The 18,273-nt window shown below is 37.3% G+C and overlaps 1 protein-coding gene across 1 annotated transcript in view; it reads right to left on the reverse strand.

Moving 5' to 3' along the window:
- cdkal1 (CDK5 regulatory subunit associated protein 1-like 1) overlaps positions 1-18,273 on the reverse strand; it is a 462,830-nt gene that overhangs the window by 281,173 nt on the left and 163,384 nt on the right. Inside the window, exons 6-7 of the mRNA XM_077207373.1 lie at positions 15,454-15,502; positions 13,404-13,524 (exon numbers count right to left, since the gene is read on the reverse strand). Coding sequence (XP_077063488.1) covers positions 13,404-13,524; positions 15,454-15,502 — 170 coding nt within the window. The remainder of the gene's footprint in view (positions 1-13,403; positions 13,525-15,453; positions 15,503-18,273) is intronic.

Genomic DNA, 18,273 nt, shown 5'->3' on the forward strand with positions numbered 1-18,273 from the left:
AAAAGGTAGGCCTTGGCGTTTAGATTTGGAGAGGAAGTATATGTAGTTAATTAATATTACTCCGTACTTAATTGCAGGTTAATTTTTTCACGAATATAATGCAATGTGCTTATTAAACATAAAGATAAGAACTGCCCACCATTGTTTTGTATGTTTTTTTTTATACCAAAATGCTGCATATAATATGAAAAGTTGGTACTTTTTACAGTGGTTTTAAGCACTCACTCTCCCTTCCACTAGGCTGGCTGTGACGTCATAAAAGGGACTCCAAGCCTAGAGTTAGCGTTAGTCTAACGGCAAGTAGGCTAGCAGTTATATTGGAGACCTAACTCAGCAAGCAAAAATGCTGTTGATGAATGAATTAACCCAATTGTAAACATACTCGTGTGTGTTGGCTATGAGATTACCGTGATTCTGCCTGAAAGGAGTGTAAACTATTCGCAAAACAAATGGGTTCAGGCAGCATGCGTCAAAACCAGGATGCTGCCTGAGGCACGTCAGATTAATGGATTATTTGATGATAATTTTTACTTTCACACCGTTTTAAAAATAAAAACAGACAGTACAGTATACATTACTTATAACCTCGAATTTTATTAGGGCCCAAGCCCTGAAAGGGCGCAGAGCCCTATTGTTTTCCTAAGGATTCTTCTTCTTCCTTTTATTAGGGCCCAAGCCTTGAAAAGGCGAAGGCCCTATTGTTTTCCTAAGGATTATTAGGGCCCAAGCCTTGAAAAGGCGAAGGCCCTATTGTTTCCCTAAGGATTATTATTAGGGCCCAAGCCTTGAAAAGGCGAAAGGCCCTATTGTTTTCCTAAGGATTATTCTTCTTCTTTTTATTATTATAATTTTACTACCTTTTGGGCACTTTTGGGGCCCTTAACATGCTCGAAAACTCTTGAAACTTTGCACACGGGTCAGAACCCGCGGCCATCAGGGCCGGGCTGAAGCTGGTACCAAGGCGTGGCAAGGGGGCTCGACAGTGCCCCCTGGAATGGGGTTTGAACACTTGTCCATATATCAAACACGCTTGCATGTAATAATCTGAAACTCGGTACAAATATAGATCTCATCGGGCCAATCAACTTTCGTGCTCTAAGTTTTACATCAGCCCAACAGGAAGTCGGCTATTTAGGGTTGTTTGGAAACGCACGCTCAGGAATTTCAAACATTTCTCCTAAGGAATTCACCCGATCATCACCAAACTCGTGGTGCATGAAGTCAAGACACAGAGGATGAAAACTTGCCAGGGGATTTTTGATATCTCGAACGATTTGTCCGTGACGAGGAAACAAATTGATTGCGAATAATGGAAACAGGGAGTGTGTTATAACTTCTTTATACATTAATTGATCTTGATGAAACTTTAGCTTTGTGTTTGTTGTAAGAGGCCGATCACATGGATGTGACTATTGTGAGTCAAAGTCATAGCGCCACCATCTGGCAGCAGGAAGTGTGACACTTTCAAAATTATTTTAAATCACCCTCTTATGCTTACCCGATTTGCCTCAAACTTTATGTGTATAATGTAAACACACGACAGATGTAGACCTGTGAAAGGATTATTGATATCTTAAATACTGTTGCCATGGCAACGCATCAAACTTTAATATTCTTTTTGGATGCTTTTGAGACTCTTAACATTCTTCAAATTGCATGAAACTCGACAGACATCTCATTTATTACCTAGTAGCCATGTGCAAAGTTTCAGAAACGGGCGTGGTACAGGGGCTCAGTAGCACCACCTTTTGACAAAAGTGGAGGGGTTAGTTTTATCTACAGTAACAAAACTCGGTATGTGTATTTTACTCTTCAAGCCGGACAACTTTCTAATTTAAAGTCATTAGCTCCGAACAACAGGAAGTCAGATATTTTGCTTTGAATGTGGATGTTTTGAAGAATTTTCTCTCTCTCTGTGAGAGGAAGAGGGAGAGGGGGGATTTATCTGCTGAGTGAGAATACTTTTAATTCTTGTTTTTCAAGGTTTCAGGGGCTTTTGGGGCCCTTAACATGCTCGAAAACCCTTGAAACTTTGCACACGGGTCAGAACCCACAGCCATTATGGCCGGGCTGAAGCTGGTACCCGGGCTTGGCAGGGGGGCTCGACAGCGCCCCCTGGAATGGGATTTGAACACTTGTCCATAAATCAAACACACTTGCATGTAATTATATGAAACTCGGTACACATATAGATCTCATCGGGCCGAACAACTTTCCCTCGGTCAAGTTTTAGCCAGCCCAACAGGAAGTCGGCTATTATGGGTTGTTTGGAGAACGCTTGCTCTGGAATTTTCACAACTCCAAGGCAATTCATTCAACTGTCACAAAACTCGGTCAGCGTGAAGTCAAGACATTGAGGATGCTAAATTGCGGACGGATGTTTAATATCTCTAACGGTTTGGCTGTGGCAAGGAAATGAATTTATGACTATAAAAGGACACATAAAGTGTGTTATAACTTCGTTAGTTTTACCTACAGTTACAAAACTTGGCGTGTATATGGTTCTCGTCAAGCCGGACAACTTTCTAATTTACAGTCATTAGCTCCGACCAACATGAAGTCAGATATTTTGGTTTGAATGTGGATTCTGAGCATTTTCTCTCCCTCTGTCTCTTTCTCTGACAGAGAGAATGCACCCTGCCATTCTGTGTGTGTGTCTGTGTGTGTGTGGGGAGGGGCTCTTCGAGTGATAGTTTAGTTTAAACACAAAATCATACATAGGGCCATACTGCCCTCTTGATAAAATTTACTTCCATTGCATATCATAGAACACATAATCGTAAAATAAAATGACATTAATAAACATGTACAAAGACCTCCAGATAAATACTGGGCTTCTATATTTACACATTTAAGTGCTGCAAAACATATTGAGCTATGACATCCTAAGATATTAAAAATTATTCTATATTTAAATTATCTCATATATGTTGCTATTGTGGTTCACGATCATAGGCCTAGTCCCAAATGGCACAATTTATATGAATTTTCGGTCTTGTGTAGTTATTTCATGTGTCCGTTAAATCCATGAGACTGTAGTGTAGGGTGTCTCATTTTTCATTTTGGGTTTTAGAAGGTTTGTCATGCATACTTTGTGGTTGATACTGTATATGCCCTCGATGAGCACTTTTGCAGTGCCCACACTGATGCAAGCTCTACAGCACACTTCTTTTCGACAGTCAAAGCAGGGTTACGTTTTTGCATGTCGTGCACAATAACCCTAAAGGCACCAGGGTGGCGGCTTGTTATATATATATATATATATATATATATATATATATATATATATATATATATATATATATATATATATATATATATAGGTAACTAAAGGCACTGGGGTTGCGGTGCCACCGGCTTGGGCCCGTAATCGCTGCTCGCAGCTATATTTATTATTATTATTATTCTCCGAAATGAATCGCATTTTTGAGGGCCTAAACATGGCGAAAATGTACCTCTGATATGCATTTCAGAATTGGGCGGGGCAAAATTGCTCGATAGCGCCACCTATAAAGTTTCACGTACGTGTACGAAATTCAGTACATGCATGTAATGACCAAAATCCTACAAAAAAGTATCTTGGAGTGTATCCCTAAACACTACAGGAAGTCAGCCATTTTGATCTTCCTCTCCGATTTTTGTGCAGTTTTTTGCCATTTTCAGGCTTCGTACTTTAATGAACTCTTCCTACAGTTCTAATCTGATCATCTTCAAGTTTGGTGAGTGTAATCTTAAGGCCTTTGCGACGTTAAATTGCGAAGATCTTGAGTTTTCGTCGAAGGGCGTGTCCTCGGCGGCCTGACAAATTTCGATGTTTTGCCATGAAACAGGAAGTTGCTGTAACTCAGGCAAACAATGTCCAATCTGCCCCAAACTTCACACGTTTGATAAGAGTTCTGTCCTGAACACATGTCCATGCTCATATTCAGTTACAGTCATAGCGACACCTACTGGCAACAGGACATGACATGTTTTACAGTGTGATGCAGTACTAGCAACATAGTAAATATGCCATTGAGTTATAAACATGTTAGAAACATCTTAAAACATGCTAGCAATTCTTAGCTAAGTGCTAACGCATATTAATGCAATGAAACAGGAAGTTGTTTTTACTGAAGACAATGTCCAATCTGCACTAAACTTCACACGTTTGATAAGAGTCCTGCCCTGAACATATTTACATGACAATTTTAAGTTAAAGTAATAGCGCCACCTACTGTCAAAAGGAAGTGACATATTTTACACTGTGATGCAGTACTAGCAACATTAAATATGCCATTGAGCTCTAAGCATGATAGAAACATGCTAAAGCATGCTAGCAACACTTATCTGAGTGATAACGCATGCTATTATCCCCATAATAAAGGACATTTTCGTAACTGACTTTGACATACTCCTCCTATATTTACCTACTTAAATGCACATTGCCCACCGTGCTCGGTCCTCCTAAAGCTACCGGGTGGCGGTGGCACGGGTGCGAGGGCCCTTTCAATGCTGGTTGGAGCTTTAATTATAATTGTATTTCATATAATATACAACCCCAAATCAGAAAAAGTTGGGACGTTTTGTAAAATGCAATAAAATCAAGAATCTGTGATTTGTTCATTATATTTAACCTTTTATTAACTGACAAAAGTACAAAGAAATTTGTCCAATGTTTTCACTGACCAACATAATTGTATTTTGTAAATATGAACAAATTTTGATTTTGATGGCTGCAACACCCCAAAAAAGTTGAGACAGAGGCATGCTTACCACTGTGTCACTTCGCCTTTCCTTTTAATTACACTTTTTAATCATTTGGGAGTTGAGGATACTAATTGTTGGAGTTTTGCTAGTGGAATATTTGCCCAATCTTGTCTGATACAAGGCAGCCGCTCAACAGTCTGTGGTCATCGTTGCCTGACTCTCCTTTTCATGATGGGTCATACATTTTCCATAAGAGACATATCTGGACTGCAGTAAACAGGCAAGCACATCCCTTCTATGGTGCAGAGTGTCTAGAAACCACTCAGTTGTAGCACGTGCAGAATTAGGCCTGGCATTGTCTTGCTTCCTAGGAAAGATATCATCTTGATGGCAGTTTTTGTCTCTACAATCCAAATATGTGCCTCCATGTCAATGGTACCTTCACAATAATGCAAGTTACACATACCGTTTGCAATGATGCACCTCAATACCAGGACAGATGTTTGCTTTTGCACCTGTCGCTGGTGAAAGTCTTGTTTGTCCCTTTCGTCTTTGGGACTGAGAACTCGATGTCCATTTTCTCCCAAAAACAAGCGTAAACGTGGACTCATCTGATCACAGCACACATTCCCACTGTCTTCTAGACCGTCTGAGATGAGCTCAGGCCCAGAGAACTCGCTGGCATCTCCACATAGAACTGATGTAAAGCTTTATCCTTGCGTAACAGAGATTCAAGAGGCATTTCTTAATGCAGAGTCAGACTGTGTTCAGTGAAAACTGTTTTCCAAATTACTCCTGAGTAATATTTCTGATATGGGGTTGTACAATAATGTAATTTTTACTTGTTATAGCAAATGTGATAATTGCTATTAGTACATTTAAAATATCAAAATATGCTCCCCATACACATTTTAAACGAAATAACGATGTCATAATATTGTGAGATTTACACCATTATGGAAAGTGAACAATAGAGAATGAATCGACATTCTCTGTTATCGATTCGCGATTGGGTAGCATTTTTCGACAAGGCAGCACAAATCGTCTGAAAATCAGTCGTGGCGCGGGTCGAGCTTCCACTAAACTCCAAATCACGTTCACCTCACGGCAACACATACTCTCCACTGCTGATTCCATTGGGTGCCATAGCCCACAAAAACACCTGTCAAACACAGCGATAGGGACATCGATCTCTTTTTTTCTTTCTGACAATGAGCATCGCTAATTAGTTGCGATTTAGCACACGCAATATCGCGTTCTGTCTGCAGATGCCAGCAAAAGCGTCATTGTGCCTGTGCAGTGTGTGCATCTCTACAGCTCTGATTAGGACTACTAACACCATGTAAGTAAATAATTTCTTCAGTCGTTGTCCCTCCTTGGTATTCTACATGCTGACAAGATTTTGAAAAGACTTTGGCTTGTTCCCTAATGTTATCCGGGTTAGCACCAGGTTAACCTAGGCTAGCTCTAGCTACTCACCAGGACACCATGCCAACCCTCCACTCATTTTCCTCACACCAAGCATTGATAACTCTTTGAGGGCCATGATTTCTGGCAATTTCCACCCCTCTCTCACGCCTGACTGGTTCAAAATTGTCCATAGTCAAGCCACAAATAGTAGGAATCTAGCAGAGTATGGGTTGCTACTCCCTTTTATGACGTCATAACCCAGTTACGGTAAAAAACATGCTACCTTTGAAGAAATCCCAATAAATGTTATTTTAACGCATTTTAACCCTCTCAACAGTTACACATAGGACCTTCCCAGTCATAAGTGATTTTTTCCCATTGAATATAATATAAAATTTATATATATTTTTTTATTTTTTTTTATTTTTTATTAATGCTGTATTTCAGGTTAAAATAGAGACTCGGCCTATAGAAAAAAATTTTGAAAGCAGATTGGGGCCATCTGTTGGAAGTAGTGAGCATAATTATCATGCAATATCATATTGTAACCAATAGATGGATTTACAGCTCTCTGTAGAAAGGCTTGTGAATTCTATTTGTTTTGAAACGATTTGCCTATTTTTTTCAGGTTGTGGATTTTAATATATAATAAGAGATTCTCAAAGACTATTTTTGTCAATTTTTTTGATAATTTTATGATAATAATTAATATTTATGCAATAATTATGATCCATTTTCCCCATTGAATATAATAGAAAGTTTATATATATATATATATATATAGTTAAATTAGAGACTAGGCCTATAGAAAAGAAATGTTGAAAGCATATTGGTGCCATCTGTTGGAAGTAGTGAGCATAATTATCATGCAATATCATATTGTAACAACTAAATGGATTTAAAGCTCTCTGTAGAAAGGCTTCTGAATTCTAGTTGTTTTGAACATATTTGCCTGTTTTTTTCAGGTTGAGGATTCTAATATATAATAAGAGATTCTCAAAGACTATTTGTAAAGTTTTTTGAGAATTTTATGATAATAATTAATCTTTATGCAATAATTATGATCCATTTTCCCCATTAAATATAATAGAAAATGTATATATATATATATATATATATATATATATTATATATATATATATATATATATATATTTTTTTTTTTTTATTATTAATGCTGTATTGCAGGTTAAATTAGAGACTAGGCCTATAGAAAAGAAATGTTGAAATCAGATTGGTGCCATCTGTTGGAAGTAGTGAGCATAATTAGCATGCAATATCATATTGTAACCACTAAACGGATTTAAAGCTCTCTATAGAAAGGCTTCTGAATTCTAGTTGTTTTGAACATATTTGCCAATTTTTTTTCAGGTTGTGGATTTTAATATATAATAAGAGATTATCAAAGACTATTTTTGTCAAGTTTTTGGTTTGTTTGGTTGGTTTAAAATTCTTTTTTGTACAAATCAATGAACAGTAACTCTTATTCAAAATTGGCAACAGCAATTATGAACAAAAAATTTAAATAACAGCAAAAGTACAATTATCAAAAAGTAAATGGAAAATAGGATGATACTTAAAACACTTTTTTATTTCTCTATTTTTTTGACATTATTATACTTTTTGCTGTTATTTTAGTTTTTTGTTCATAATTGCTGTTGCCTTTTGAATAAGAGTTACTGTTCATTGAATATGTAAATAATATACACATAATATATAAATATAGTTAGGATGATATTTAAAACACTTTTTTTTTATTTCTCTAACTACATTTACATATTATTTGCATACTAACTCAGGGTTCCCACACCTTGGTTAACTTCAAATTCAAGGACCTTTCAAGGACTTTCCAGGTCCAATACCCTCAAATTTAAGGACTTAATGTAGGGACACATTTCAAGTGAGAGCAAAGTTACATTGTGTTACCTTGTAAGATACATTGTTACAGTTAGTTGTGTCAAACTACTATGCAAAAAAACTTTTTTTGGCCATATGACAGAGATCTGATATTCTATTTGTCGTATTTCTGTTTTGCATAAAACTGAAGAATATTTGGTATATTAACTTTGGCATGGATTTTATTGAAAAGAGCTTAGGCTCATGTAACCAGAAGTTTTAAAGGTGCACTGTGTAATGTTTAGCGGCATCTAGTGGTGAGGTTGCGAAATTGCAACCAACAGAAGTTATGGTTGTCTGAGACAAAGATAAATGAAGAGATTGTTTACTTAATTATAAGGTAAAATTATATGTTATTGCGAATATTATTGTTACTTGTTCATCATTGTGTCAGTGTTCTATTCGCTGACTTTAGCAGCTTCTTTGCTCGAACACACGAACGTGCTGCTCAAGTGGTCAGTCACATGACTGTCTGCTGTAAATAAAATGTCATATGCTTGGAATAAGACGAATAAATTTGTATTTTATTTAATAAAATAATGTAATAATGTATATTCTCATTTATAAAAATAGGAAGCTAGACCCGCGTATGCCATATTCGAAATATTCTTATATTCTTGCATTTTCTCAAAAGGATGTTGTTGTTGTTTTTTTAAATGGAAATAAGCATTAAAACACTGATATTATGGATTCGGACGGCAATAAAATCACAGACCAACCACTGTAAATGATGAAAATACCTTACCATTTTTCGGTTCAGTGTAAGCACTTAAAACATATCATCACAACTAGTGCTGTCAAACGATTAAAATATTTAATCGCGATTAATCGCATTAATGCCATAGTTAACTCGCGATTAATCGCACATTTTTATCTAATCTAAATGTCTCTTGATTTCTATTTGTCTCATTATTTTTTCTAATTTTAATGCTCTTATCAACATGGAAAAGTGGATCAGCATTAAGTTTGTTCTTAGCTGTGGTATCCATGTGCTTCTGTCTGAAGTCATCCATTGTAGAGCTTAGATCGGGCCCAAAAAAATCAAGCCCGACCCGAGCCCGTGCGCATTGTGTCCGAGCCCGGCCCGACACATAAACTGTAATTATGAGCCCAAGCCCGATTTAAACCCGTCAATTTTTTTCATACGTGGGTCGTTATAACTGACGTTCTCAACTATTTTCTATGTTACTTTCTCCCGCCCGCAACATTTTTGTCCCGCTCCCGCCCGCAAATACACTCTTTTTTTTGTAGGCTACCTCCAAATACTTTCGCCTACGTGTCGCCACCATACACATCAGCATAAATGCTCCTGATAAATTATTTGTTATTAAAGCATTAACACACAAACCACTGTTATAACATAAAAGCAAGCAGGCTACTGCGTGCATGGTTTGGCATGACTGAATGCGCGCAAAGTGCGCTCCCTTAATAATTCCTAAAAAGCTGACATCAGTTCATCGCAATCTCACACATCTGTTATTATCAGTGAAGCTGACTGCACAATGCATCTTTCATAATATATACACTTTGTTTGTTATAATTTGAGGATTTGCCAGCTTACAGAATTCAGCACTGAACAAAAAGTCTGTTTTGAGCGGTGAGCGGAGTCTATTTTAAATGCTTCTGATGCTTCTTCATATGTCTGTGATTGGCTACATCCCTCAACGCTGCAAACATGTTATAAAAAGAAACTCTGGCCTGTAAATCGTTTCTATTTTGTTTTAGTTGTTCTTGTTGCTTTTCTGCAACATATGAATAAAAATGTATTAGTTTTTATGTTTTATTCATAGATATTTCTAGTTTGCGGGAGTCCCGCGAATCGTTTTATTCTCCCGTATCCGCACACAGAGTGAGTACCGCTCGAGCCCGCCCTCGCACTCGGCCATCAAATCTAGCCGCACTCTATTGCGTTGAGAGTGCACGTCTCTAGATCGGCGTCTCGCGCTCGCGCCATCCACTCAAAACGTACCGTCAGCCTACTACTCTTTGGCCGGCGCGCAAGCCCAAACAAGTACGTGCGGCGTGCCTGTTGCTTTGTTTCCGTCTAGCTATCCGGTGTGGTGTTGTTTGCTAGGCCAAAAAGAGCGTTAATCTCGCGATAAAAAAATTGACGCCGTTAAAATGTGTTTGCGTTAACGCCGTTAATAACGCGTTTAACGCACAGCACTAATCACAACATAATGCAGATCATTATAAAACATTCCAAATATCTTGAAACTTGAGTTTTCCAGGCATCACGTTTCAGCAGTTTCAGCCTGTTTTTGCAATGATTCACGGTGTGTCTGTGAAACGTTGAGGTGCCATCGTAGTAGTTTCGTGCGCGCGCGTCATGGCAACGTACAACACAAAGCACCTCATGCAGGAAACTTAACATAATGCATAAATGCGCGTAACTAAGGTAAATCAAGCAAGCCAAGAAGTGTTGGCGAAATAACACATTAGCGGACCAGAGGGAATAAAATGGCATTTTTTCCAGAAAACGTATTGCACAAAATAAATTCAAGCACTTTCAAGAACCTGCATCTATGAATGTTTATTTTCAAAAACTTTCCAGGGTCTTGAAAAAAATATTTCAGATTGACAAACTTTCAAGGATTTTAAGGACCCGTGGGAACCCTGCTAACTGTATTTGTAACTAACTGTAACTGTATTTTATTTCACATATTCTCACATTACTCTGTTACAGTTTCACCAGTCTCATATTTCCCTGTGTGTGTGTGTGTGTGTGTGTGTGTGTGTGTGTGTGTGTGTGTGTGTGTGTGTGTGTGTGTGTGTGTGTGTGTGTGTGTGTGTGTGTGTGTGTGTGTGTGTGTGTGTGTCTATTTTGCAACCTTGATGGCTTACAGTCTCATGCTTTCATTGCTGTGTGCTTTTTATTCCTTACATTGATGAATAATTGCTTTTATTTCACACATTTCCCAGAATTAGCTTTTGCAATAACACACGTTCATTTGTGTGTGCGTGTGTTTTTGTGTGTATGAGTATGTGTGTGTGAAAGTGTATGTGTCTGTTTTGCACTCTTGATGTTTTAGAGATTCACCCCTTCACTGTTGTGTGCTTTTTTTTTCTGCATCGTGGCTGATTTGTAGATTGTACACACAAAAAAAACTCTGAATTTTCATATTTTTGCCAATTTCCCATTCATTTCCAATGGGCGGTCATTTATGACCGAAGGTCCTGAGTGTGACTTTTTTTTACGACCACTTAGTCTTTTCAAATCATGTCCCCAATTTTTTTTTTGTGTTCATATACCAAGTACCATAAAAGTCACCAAGTTTCGTACCATTCCGGTGAAGCTACGATTTTTAAAAAAAAATTATCTACAACATTCCGGTCATAAATGACTGAAGAACCCCAGAGGATTAAGACAGAAATTTTTAAATATTTACATAGAGCACTTTAATCTACACATTAATTGGTTGTGGTGGTTAACCTGCAATTTACACATCAAGTAACTACAATGTAACCTTAACCATAAAATAAAGTGTAACCCAGAAAACAACAAGAATACTGGATGACGTAGATGGGCCATTCTACAGAATTGGTGCAAACTGCTGTCCGACAACCAAAAAATTTAAAAAGCATATAAGTATTCAAATTTTAGAAGTTTACTAAGATCCTTCTATTATCTATTGAATCCCACAATAATATTTAAAATATAAGTAAGCTTAATATATATAAAATTATCATACCTTCAATTGGGAGGTGGCTGTCCCAAACCCTAACCCCTAAATTTCAACTTGTGAAAATATTGTGGGGAAAAACTTACATTTTTTCCATTCTTATTTTTAAAATTCTCTTCTTGATTTCTTAAAAAAAAAAAAAACATTTTATATTTTACTTTTAAATCATGAAACTTGATGAAAAAGAAAAAAAAAAATGTGTCCCGCATTTTCATGTCACAACCAAAGCAGTGTGTGTGTGTTTTAGTCCATTGGCTGAGACTGATTTTAGGAAATATTCCCGTGTCCCTCTCCCTCATAGGCTCTCTTTAATTGTAGATCTGTACCATCATTTTAAGGGAAATGTGTTCAAAAGTCTAAAAAAAATCTGCGTAACTTTAAGGGACGTCATATCCAAACACCTTTTTTCTGCAATTAAGCAAACTTTTTTGGGTGTTATTGCATAAAATTATTTTTTGATGTTTGTACAACTGTTCAGAACTGTGCTAGGTAACCATGTGCTGGCTATCATCTTTGAACTAGGCTCAAAAGTATTTTAAATTGTCACTACCGAAACAATCATTACCAAAACATATGGTGAAGTTTCGGTTGTGACATCATGTTTTTTTTTTAAGTGTTATTCAATAAAATTTTGTTTTTGTGTGTGTACAACTGTTCAGAACTGGACTGGTAAACCATGCGCTGATCAGCATATTTGAACTAGGCTCAAAAGTATAAGTAGACCGAAACAGTCATGACCGAAACATGTCATCATTGTTTTAATAGTGACAAAAGGGAACACAATCATTTATTTGGGGGAAATAAACAAAATTGTAGTGCAGTTATGCAAATCATTAGCATCTTATTATGTTTTAGTAGTGTTTTAGTAAGCGAGTTAAAATTATGTAACGTGATGTGGTTGCTACCAAAACCTTACTGTCACTACAGAAAATGTGCCGTCACAACCGAATTATGGATGTTTTGTCTAAAATAAAGTATACTGAATTATCAACTAAGATGTTATTATAGTGTTTGGTTCAATGTATATTCAAATTAATTAATCCTTAACTTTGAAATCAGTATGATTAACTTAATGGCTTTTACAAAGAAAGATTGGGTTAAAAATACAACAAATCTTATAAATTACACTTGAAATATTGTTAAAATTGTAATTGTTATTGATTTACCTGTGAAAACTTTTTTTTTAAAATAGCAAAAAATGAATGGCCCAGATATTCACCTACAATCCAATGTAATGTAGAAAACAAACTTGCAAATGGCTTGTATTGTTTGTCAACAATGAACGACTCTGCACTACAGGTAAATAACTATACAGTAGCCTATCCATAACTGTATCAAAAAAGAGCATCACAATATGGTGTGGGGCTGTGCTCCAGTACTGATGAAAGAATAAAAACGCTTCTCGATTCAGCCACATCAGTCAAGGCTGTAGATCAGCGACTAAAGTCACCATTAGCAAAGAACCATCAGTGCCCGAGGAGCCTCATTCTTAATGAAAGAAACATGAACAGCTTAAACTGAAATACATTTTTCTGCTGTTCTTAAAAATGAGGGAGTTTTTTTGAAGATTTTGAAAGGTTTAGCTCACTTATGGGTACAAATTTGTCCCCAAAATATGGTTAATTAGTTACAAACACATGCTACGTCAATGTGATCATTCAGCTGGAAACAGAATCCTCTGATGACAGTGAATTGTTCACGAATGTTTGTATGGCACACAGCTTACCCTGTATTGATGGAAATTATTTCAATCAGCGGATTCTTTCTGATCTTGGGCAAATTCAGCCGTGCTCCTCCTAGTCGTTTCCCTTTCTCCTTCTTCTGACCCAGCAGACGCACAGAGTGACCTTGAACACAAACACAGCGTCACACACAAGGAATGGCACAGAATCATCATGCCGCAAGCCATGAACACAGATTGATGCCAAAGAGAATAAAGGATTGTGTTCCATTCAAACAGTTGAACGGTAGCGATAATGTTACCAAAGCTTTCTATTTCAGATAAATGCTGTTCTTTTGAACTTTCTATTCATCAATTAATCCAAAAATGTGATTTTTAAACATAAATAATAAATGTTTCTTGAGCATCGGCATATTAGAATGACTTCTGAAGGATCATGTGACTCTGAAGACTGAAGTAATGATGCTGAAAATTCAGCTTTACCAACACAGAAATCAATTGCATTTTAAAACATATTCAAATAGAAAAGTTATTTTAAATTGTACACATATTTCACAATATTACAGTTTTTACTGTATTTTGGATCAAATAAATTAAGCCTTGGTGAGCAGAAGAGACTTATTTTAAAACATTAAAAAAATCTTACCATTCTAATAATTTTGGCCACCACTGTATATATACAGTATGTGAATCTCTGTTTGAACCGCGTCACACAGAAGTGGCGTAACATTTGTCTACTTGGCTCAAAAGACAGCGCAACGCAAGCTCAGAGCAAATGCATTTAGGCCAGAGAGAAGCATTTAAGTTTGGCGGCAGGCACACGGTCCAAACCGGTGAGTTAAACTAGTTAAGATGAGACATTGCTGGCATTCTCAAGACTGACGCAAAAACAGGAGAAACATTGAGCCACGACGTTCCAGTTAGAAGGCTTTTCAAATCCGCAATTCACCAACATTTACCATGGATTTACTGTAGTAACACTAACTGTTACCATGGTATTTTAGCAGAAATGTGGGATAATAATATCAAATTTTATTATATTATTAATGTAAACATGTATTAAAGGAGTAATGGAATATAATTACAGTATTTTTGTGTTATTAAGCTATAAAAATTTGTGGCTACTGTTTTTCATAAATACCACAGAAAATATATAGTTACTTTTTGCCATGGTAATGAGGTACCATGTGTGGTTTTAACTGTAGTTATCATGATCTACAAATGTATAGAAGACCAATTCTAATAAGAGTAGAGTTCTAACACAGTCAGTCAAACTGAGTTAGAACTCAAAGAGATCCCTAGGAGATAAAACATGTAATGTTTCCAAGAGACATGTTCATGTAATGAGTCGCAGTGACCTGTGCAGCTCCTCTGGTCATTGTTTGTAATTGTCTGGTCACTGAACCTAGCGACCTACAGTCAAGCACTTCACACATGCATTTACACACACACACACACACACACACACACACACACACATATATATATATATACACAAATCATGTTTATGTTTTGATTATACCATTGAAATGTCTTCCATTGAGGTGTTACTTTTAGAAAGTGTCGAAATATTTCAGTCATTGTGCAGTGGCAGGATAGAATACATCAGCCATTTGTACATTTGAATTTGTTACTCATTCAAGCATCCTTTCATGAAGACCAATCCATTTAAGATTTTTTTTAAACACTAAACTATTTCATCACCAAAAAGGGTTAAATGAAACGCATATAAGCTTTTCAGAGAAAGACGAGAAACACTGTTCTACCAAATCTGTCAACATGAACCGTGAGCATGTGACAGGTGAATTAAGAGCAAACACACAGCAGTGAGACAGATGCCTTCACATAGACAGAAAGACAGGGTGGGAGTGTGTGTGTGTGTGTGTGTGTGTGTGTGTGTGTGTGTGTGTGTGTGTGTGTGTGTGTGTGTGTGTGTGTGTGTGTGTGTGTGTGTGTGTGTGTGTGTGTGTGTGTGTGTGTGTGTGTGAGAGAGAGAGAGAGAGAGAGAGAGAGCGAGAGAGAGAGAGCGAGAGAGAGCGAGAGAGAGAGAGCGAGAGAGAGCGAGAGAGAGCGAGAGAGAGAGAGAGAGACTGACCTTTGACAGCCTCGTCCACAACCTCCACCACTCTATCAATCTGCTGAACCTACAGAGAGAAACAGACACATTATGAGAACATCAGACTGTTATCTGCATATATTCAATGTAATCACATTAAATTAGCCCTGCTTCACACACTTTGAGGAAGAAAAGGTGATGGGGTCAAACAGTTAGTTCTGGTCCTCAAATTCAATTAAACTTGTTTACACTTGGTAGCTTGGTAGCAAGTGTAAACTATGTTTACACTTGGCATTAACATGCGACCTGTATCCGGATGTTGTCCACATTGAAAAGACAAGTGTGAACGCACGTCTGATCAGAATGTTATCCGATCAGCGTGTCCAGGTTCAGAGGTAGTCGAGAATGCATTGTGATCGGATCTCAGTGTAATGTAAATGCAATCCAGCCATCGTGTCTGCATTCACAGGTGGACGTCACACAAAACCCTGCCCAGTCATTATTCCCCCTCCTCTCTCCGGAACTGAGAGCTGTGTGGTTTTGCGATACAGTTGAGTGTGAAGTACATGTAGGCTACTTCGCAAATATACTGAAATGTTTGCCTTCGCAGTTCACACCCAAAAGTCTTAGAACCATTCATTTTCTGTAAAGAACGCGTATTTTCCACAGCTGTCAACGTTCTCGGAACCATACGTTTCTCTGTACCGTTTCTATTATGGCATCTATCCACATTATTAGTAGCCTACTTGCAGCCTCTTTCTCCTCATTTTGCGAGATTTGTAAAATGTCCCCCGACTGAAAACTGGTTTAAAAAAAACAAAAAAAACAACGCCACTTCAGGTCGACTTTGCACCGGAGCCATCCTTTTTTTTTTTTAAATCTTCACGGGAATGCGAGATCCGATCTCTTATCCAGATACAGAAGCCACTTGATGTGGACAGGTGTAAATGCACCGTGTCCTGATTGGCTTATGATCCGTGTGATCTGCACGGAATCACGGTGATCGCATGTTAATGTGACGCATTAGAGACGCAGATATGAGTTATGTGTCATCTGAAAGTTTCTGATCTAGTCACTGTCTTCCACCGGAGCGGTTTATGGATTGTGTTCAACTCAGACACTACACTCTCACTCAGGTATAAAAGCTATAAAAGTTCATTAAAATGTGACCAATAAACTTATTGTTTAGCAAGTGATTCAATAACTCATTCACTCAAGAGCAAAGTGTTTTTAAATGAATCCGTTGAATGATTCAATGACTCACACATTAAGACAGTAAGAGCTGGTGCACCTACTGGGTATAACTATGTAACTGCAGAAAGAGTCAGTGTAAGGGCCTGTTTACACCTTGTTACTTTGTGTTTTTACTGATCGGATAGCTATCTGATCTCCTAGACCATTTAAAGCGGTTTTATTTAAACTTGGTGTCATGTGTCTCCACAAAATGAATATATATATGCGATCTTCAATTTCTGCGCTATATGCAAATTCACGTCAATGAAAGTAACAGATATGAGCTGCATTTTATTTATCATCAGCTAATTTCAAGATAAAAGACCACAATAGGAGAGATCAACATCAGCACCGGTAAGATGATTAAGTCTCACTACTTTTAATTAAGATAAGTGTTGAACGCCTGCGACTGTTTTATTTGCGGCAGTTTGCACGTTGGCTTTCAAAAGTAAAAATCTACTTATCTGTGGCGATGCTGTGGCATCACTGGCTATAACAGTTATATAGCCTATAAAATGCTCACATGCTTATTTACTTTTTTACCATTTTGGGAGGAGTAAAATTGGGGTTTGTGGTTTCAATAACCAGATGCATTTACACTTGTCCAGTTTCGTTTGGAATGCGTTTCAAACCACCTCCTGAAATGGTTTGAGTGATCGGATTGAAATTAATCTCGAAAGCTTTTTGGAGGGCATTTACAACTGGTCTTTTCAGGATCAGATAGCTATCTGATAAGCAAAAACGCATGAAGTGACCAAAAGGTAAAAGAGCCCTAAAATTCCAACCACTTTAGGCCCGTTCACACCAAGAAAAATGGAAAAATTTTCACACTGGAAAAAAAAATCATTCTGAAGGTGATTCCAATATTTTTTCATCATTATAGTTGTGGTGTGGAATAAACCATTACTGTTGTAGTTATCGTCCTTTGTGTGAACAGGCCTTAACACTAACACAAATAGACTAGAGGAGTGATACACACTGTAGAAAGTCCCAGAGCTGTTGGACAGTTATGTGAGCACTCTTGGAACGCTGCTCGACCTTTCAGATTTGAGAACTGTAACTAACTATATAGCATATGAGCAGATATGAACAGAAGCTTACAGTATGTTGGAGGAAAACACACCAGAGTTCATTTGGAAATTAAGCTTTTACATTAATTGTATGTCATTTGAGCTTTTACTAGCAATTTTATACATACACCAAAAACAAAATGTTTGTCGTGCGCGTTGATGGGAACACGTATATCAGATCAGAGCGTAGCTGCTGTCTGTGTTCAATCTTCATTATAACTGACTGACAGCTGATTCAAATCAAGCTCCTCTGCATGATGAACCTCTAGTCTCTAATACTAGAATGACACATTGGTAAACGGTGGCAGATTAAACACTGCGTTTCACCATTTTCAACTCATTTTAGGAGGATTATGAGGTAATTAAGAAGCTCTCTGACAAAGGGAGAACTAATAGACATGTAAATGGTTATTTTCAGGAAATAAAGCAAGGAAATGTGACAATTGATTGATTAATGTGTGGAGCTGTCTGACCGTTATTCAACTGATGAGTCTGTTATGAGGATGAAAAGTGGTGATTTTCAAGCATACAAATAAATCAACAAAAAATGTTGACC

The sequence above is a fragment of the Siphateles boraxobius genome, unplaced genomic scaffold (genome assembly GCF_051911475.1).
Source record: "Siphateles boraxobius isolate OS27281-9 unplaced genomic scaffold, OSU_SipBor_1 12, whole genome shotgun sequence".
NCBI classification, from domain to species: Eukaryota; Metazoa; Chordata; class Actinopteri; order Cypriniformes; family Leuciscidae; genus Siphateles; species Siphateles boraxobius.